The sequence below is a fragment of the Drosophila subpulchrella genome, chromosome 2R (genome assembly GCF_014743375.2).
Source record: "Drosophila subpulchrella strain 33 F10 #4 breed RU33 chromosome 2R, RU_Dsub_v1.1 Primary Assembly, whole genome shotgun sequence".
NCBI classification, from domain to species: domain Eukaryota; kingdom Metazoa; phylum Arthropoda; class Insecta; order Diptera; family Drosophilidae; genus Drosophila; species Drosophila subpulchrella.
The window spans coordinates 5,943,660-5,949,851 of NC_050611.1; the positions used below are offsets into that span (position 1 = coordinate 5,943,660).

Genomic DNA, 6,192 nt, shown 5'->3' on the forward strand with positions numbered 1-6,192 from the left:
AACCCAACTGGAAGATCTACAGCCATTCATCCAGTGTATACAAGCATAAATATACACCACTTATATATATATTAGGTATATATTTTCGAACTGTTTTTCTACTTGCGTAAAGCGAAAAGCAACTACCAAAATATACTTGAAAATACGTCCAAAATTATAAAAAGAAAAAAATTCAAGGTCAAGATACAACTACGATATATACTTACAACTGCATGGATATTCATGAATATAAATATAAATTGCATATTTACCAATGATAATCCTAACTGAAACAGAGTTCATTTAAATATTGAGTGCTCCCTGGGGGAATCCCAGATAATAAATCTCAGCCAGGGGGCACTTTTTCGAGTATGTGTGTGCAATTTGTAGACGCCGCAATTCAGATCGGCTGAGCATTATAATTCAGAACTAATTTAATCACATGAATGTACATAGTGGGGCATTATTACCGGCTAAATCACCCTCAAATTAACGCATTTAACTAGCGCAAATAACGTTCAACTAGAGGTTGATTGAGTAACGTAACGAAACCCCGATAGAAACCGAAAGTTAGCAGCACAGCTTAATTGTAAAATAGATCGAGAATCCATAGTTGTAGGCAGAGTGCATGGCAAGGAAATTAAGTAGAGTAGAGATCGATTGGAACGCCGACAAATTGAATCGTACCTTGACGTTATTAAAGAATTAATCATATTTTTGTGCAATCTAGTGCAGTTCTCACGCAATCAGCCCCGCAAATAAGATAGTTTGCCATTGCATATAGTCTAGCGTAACGGAATGTTAGGCACACACATATTATATGGATATAGGATCGGAAGGCAGCCTTCGAAAAAAGTCTACTCGTAAGTTTGCGCACTCTTAGAGCTTTTAGCACGGTCAACGAATAAATGTTATTACACCACAGTTATAGCGAGACTCCATCAGCCGTTAAATAAACTATCCAAGAAGTTCAGTCACGAGTTAATAATAAACTAAACCATACTCTAGATCTGCTTTATCATAATACACAGACAGACGCACGGAGCTAAACCATTGTTGATGAATTTGGTTCGTTCTGTAAGTACAGATGATTCAGTTGAGTTCACTCCCCACTTCCCACTCGTAGTTGCGAATACAAAACAGACTAGAATAAAAAAAAATAAGTGTCAGCAGCGGAAACCATAAAGATAATTTTAGTAATTTACACTTGTTTTACTCCAATTTAAGTATTTTAATGCAAGCACGTCAGAGAAATTAAACAAAAAACACACGCGTAATCAGCAATTTTGAAAAACTTCAACAAACAAAACAAAAGAGAATATGAAATATGTACTTATATCTATAAATACAAAAATATACAAACATGCAATGGATATTTTTTTACTGAGTTGGCATTAATTTAACAGCTGGGGGCTAAATGGGGACTTGTTGCGGCTGGGTCAACAAGTGGGTATAGCGATATTAGCCCCGAACTCGACCTTCGCTACTGCCAACTTGTTACGTTTTGTGGGGCCATCACCTCCTGCCCCGAGGGCTCCCATGAACGAGGCTACTGGTTCGTTTGAAGATGTGCATCTCCCAGTCGGAAGTGTTTTATTCATGAAAACAAATGGCAAAATCGTTAGGTTAGTAGATAAATGCTTACAACACTTTTAGTTTACAGTTTACATAGTTGGTTATTGCTGGAGGCTCTCGCGTGGGAGAGCTCCTTGTTGAATCCCTGGCCATGGAATGCAATCGTTCCACACCCTGCCCACATCCTTACATGATTACATGATCACATGGCGACTATATCATTTACATAGGATGCTCCGACATTCTATCCTTACAGCTTTCTCTATTTATATTTATACACACAAAGTACACAACACACAGTTAATTGTTATTAGCTTTCCAAATGACTCGTTTGCGTTTGATTTGCTGGGTTTGTTTTCTCTTCTTTTGATTTGATTCCATTTGATTTGATTTGCACTAGCTACCCCGACTCGTCTTATTATACACGGTTAGTGTACACAAAATATATAATTCTAGCATTCGATTTATGTATTTACAATGAGTTGTTCTAACTTGAATTCGAGTTCCGTTCAGTCGGCGTTAGTCAGTATCTCTCAGTTGGTTTGGTCCCCATCCCATTCCCCCGCTCCGCCCAATCCGCTCAGTGCTCGATGGTCCATCGTTGGGACTCGCTGGTGGGATCGCAAGGCGCCACCTGTGCGTCGTCCAGGCTCTTGAGGCCCTTGTGATCCAGGCACAGGCCCGTGTTGCTGTGGATGATGTGCTGGCGCTCGTACCGCCACTGCTCGTTGAACTCGTCGTTCTCCATGCAGGGCACCATCACCACCCGGTACGGTGGTGACTCGCTGTGCTGCACCGTCGCACAGCTCAGCTCGTTGCGCAGCACTTGCGTGTTGGTGAAGGAGAACAACTGCGACTTTTGCATCGCCTTGCCGCAGGGATACAGGCCCGCGTTGTAGGGCTTCTCGTTGTTCTGCAGCAGATCGTCCAGGCAGATGTTGGAGTTGACGGCGTGCACCTTGCCCCAGCCCTGCACGTCCTTTGTGGGCACAAATTTCTCCGGATAGATGTTCTTCAGGTACCACTCGAAGCTCTTGCAGCGGAGCTTCTTACGCAGCATCACGCGGTGGGTCACATCGCCGATGTCCGCGTGGAACTTCAGGTCCGGCCGGTTGAGGAAGAATATGTTGATGTACTCATCCATCCACACCAGCGCCATGCGCGCGGTATTGATGCCGTGTGTGTCGCGATCGTTGGGGAATCTAAAGAGAATATAAATGAGCCCATTAAAATAGAGACATAGATAATGTCGGAGATCGAAACAACGTTTACAGATAACTATTAATCTGCTTTGAAGGCCAGTCTGACCATAAATTATAGGTATAGAAATATTTCCTACTTGTAAGGATGGAAGTCCCGGAATATGTGTCCCACGCGGGAGCAGGGAATCGTCTCGATGGTGCCGCCGCACTGCCAGATGCGGAACGACATCTCCAGGTTCTCGCCACCCCAGCCGTCCATCTGCTCGTCGTAGCTGCCCACCTCCCAGAAGTAGCGTCGATCCATGGCGAACAGACCACCGGCCATGGTGGGACTGTAAGCCGGACAGATCTCCCGCTCCTGCTTGCACTCGCGTCGCTGGCGCTGCTTCTCCCGCTCCGGCAGATTGATCCAGTCGAAGTGGCCGTTCCACTGGAATCCGCCCACCTGGAAGGACTTGTAGCCATTGGTGCTGTACTGGAAGTCGTTGGCATCGATGACATCGATGATGGGCACCAGGACGCTTGTCCGGGACTCCTTGATCCGCTGCAGGAGAGGCTCACACCAGCCAATATTGCCCTCGCAATGGGCGTCCAGGAAGATGAGCACATCCCCCGTGGCGATTCGAGCGCCGGCCAATCGGGCACGAATCAGACCCAATCTGAAAATCGAGAGAGGTGAAAACTTTCTTTAGCTATGTGAAGGGCAAAACAAAACAAATTTATTGGGTCAACCGAAAACCTTCGATCGTCTGCCAAGCACGATTAACACCATCCTACATGGCTTCAGCCGCGTGAAGTCATCAGAAAGTCTGCAAAGCTCGCGGGCTGCCGAGTGTAATGCACGCAGAAACCAAGTCTGGGAGTTACAAAAAGTCAAGTCCAACACACATAATCGTAACTTGACGAACTGGTTTTCTCTTCATTTTTTTGTGTTCAGTTTTTAGTTTTGGGTTTTTTGAGCGTTTGTCAGTGGTTCTGGCCAAAAAGAAGATGCTCCATGCGCGTCTGACAGGGCAAACAAGTTATTCAAATGAGTTCAAGCCGCCAGCGATTCGATTAGCCGAATTGCTGAACTTTTCCTCGTCTATTGGCAATAATGGAGAGAATCTAGGTGTTTTAAAAAATCATAAAACCTAGTTTCGATTTCTATTTGGTTAGATACAATTAGAGTTCTTTCAAGCTATATAAATACTATACATTTTTAAACGACGAGAACAACAAGCATGCTTGAAAGTTTATCACACAACATTTGCATATACCAAAGGTTATAATAATAATAAATAAGCCTCTCTAATCTGCGCGAGATACACATTTTATTTGTGTCATCGAAACTTTTTAAGTTTCAATAGGTTTTGTGCCCCTTTTTCTTTAAGTAGGTTTTTACGCTATCTTAATTGAACAGATGCCACATAAAGAACTTCACATTAAACATATGTTTATAATTGGCACATGTTTGTTCAAGTCGAAGCTTACTTGGAATTATTAAACTCTTGTTGATAAACAGCATGCGACGCTAACGTTATCACACTTTCTTTATCGTTGAGTATGCTTTATAGAGAGTCAATTAATTCAGGGAATCCACGTTGTAGATTATTTATAGTTATTTAAGCACTTATCTTGATTGTACAAAGCTAAGAGTCTTTAAAAAATGTTAATACTTTCAAATTTTACCTAATTTGAACAAAAAATACTAATGTTTTGACATTTTTTAAGGTCTGTCGAAAAAATTATACTGATACCAAATAGAAAGTCTTATCTCTATGGATGGGGTTTCCCAGTTTACCTCGTATGACCTCCTAGCCCCCTTACTCACCGGTTCTTGAGCCGCAGGATGGTGACCTTGCCGGCGGGAATCCGCGTGCGAACATAGTAGTCCAGCTTGGCGCCCAGCTCCACGTTGTCGCTGCCGTCGTCCACCAGGATGATCTCCTTGAGCGCCTTCGCGTTGCAGGTGCTCAGCGTGCTGTGCACTGTCCTCAGCAGCACGGAGTAGGGTTCGTTGAAGAAGATGATGATCACACTGGCGGTGGGCAGGGAGGCGTCATCGTAGCGCTGCTTGGCGCACAGGGGATTCCGGTGGTCGCCGACACTGCGATTATAGGACAGCTGTTCGCTGAGCTCCTCGTTGAGGGCGATCTTCTTGTAGATGGCATCGCCGCGCTCCTTGGCGGCGCCCGAAAGATGCACTGCCACGCCCTGTTCGCCCAGTCCAACCCTCTGTTTCTGGAGGTCCAGCTGGATGATCTGCTCGTAGGGCGACTGGGTGGCTGGCCTGGCGATCTCGTTCTCGCTGTCGCTGTCCGCCTCGAAGCGCTCGCGTCCATGGCCACGCAAAGCGGCCGCCCGGACCGGTGGAGCCACCTGCTCCTCGGGAGCGCCATTCTGCTGCACCTTGCTGTAGAGGATGAAGCACAGGGCGACCAGGATGAAGATGATCAGCTTGCCGTAGAAGGAACGGAACCGAGGCAGCATGTTGGCTTAGAGTAGGCTTTGCTTCTGGCCTTCTGAGGTAGTTAGCACTGGGTTGAGCTCCACGCAAACGTGGCTCCGCGGATCTGGGTGTCCGTTGTTATCCGCTACTCAATCATTTAACTCCGTTTCGCTGGCGAAAAAGCAGACACACATATGTATGAATCGTGGCTCTCGGTTCGCCCAGAATTTCAATTCCAGTTTCTGCTTGCTTGCCGTTTAGCGCCGCGCACCGCCGCTGTCTGGAGTGGCTTAAACTAGACTAAATGGAAATATTAATTCTAAGCGCGACGGCGGCAACAACAATAGGAACAACAACAACAATAAAAAACAACGAAAACTTACTCTGGCATGTTTTTTTTACTCTACGGCTGTTGCTTCTCTTCGGTGCCGTTGTTATCGGTGGTATCGCGGTTCGCCCATCGCCAAGAATCGGGGTGTATCCGATGCACACACCGGAAATAGCGGAGTCCCCCTCCCGACATAGCCGATGCACACTCCCGACAATTTTCAATATATACACCGATACACCCACCTGACATTTCACGATAACTGGGAATATATCGATAGCATCGGCGGTTAAATTCAAAACTATTTGAAACTAATCTACTTCTGTCTTCGGAATGCTGAAAAATATTAAATTTCTGCCCGGAAATAAAATTTTGTTTCTCATGCTAAGCCAATTTGAAATCAATGATGGATTCTTAAGATAACAATTAGAAAACTTACAAAAGTTGACTTGGTCTCTGTGCTCAAATTAAAAAAAAATTTCATATTAAACTTATTTTTGGCCTGGGAATCGTGACAAAGAAAACGCCTTCTGAGAAAATGGTACGATAATAAATCAATTTAAAATTTGCATCTTTGCTGGCTTAGAACATTTTTCAGGCATAATATTATATAAAGAAGATTCATTCTTGTCTTATCGATACTAAAATAAATAAATAAAAAAAGTATTAGTCCAAGC

At 44.4% G+C, this 6,192-nt stretch overlaps 1 protein-coding gene across 1 annotated transcript; it reads right to left on the bottom strand.

Moving 5' to 3' along the window:
* Positions 1 to 1,789: 1,789 nt before the first annotated feature.
* LOC119551147 (polypeptide N-acetylgalactosaminyltransferase 1) lies at positions 1,790 to 5,640 on the bottom strand. Its single transcript, XM_037860338.1, has 4 exons — positions 5,571 to 5,640; positions 4,570 to 5,487; positions 2,894 to 3,415; positions 1,790 to 2,756 (listed from the first exon to the last, which is right to left on the bottom strand). The coding sequence occupies exons 2-4, from the start codon at positions 5,226 to 5,228 to the stop codon at positions 2,135 to 2,137; spliced, it is 1,803 nt and encodes a 600-aa protein (XP_037716266.1). The 5' UTR covers positions 5,229 to 5,487; positions 5,571 to 5,640; the 3' UTR covers positions 1,790 to 2,134.
* Between the last annotated feature and the right edge of the window lie 552 nt (positions 5,641 to 6,192).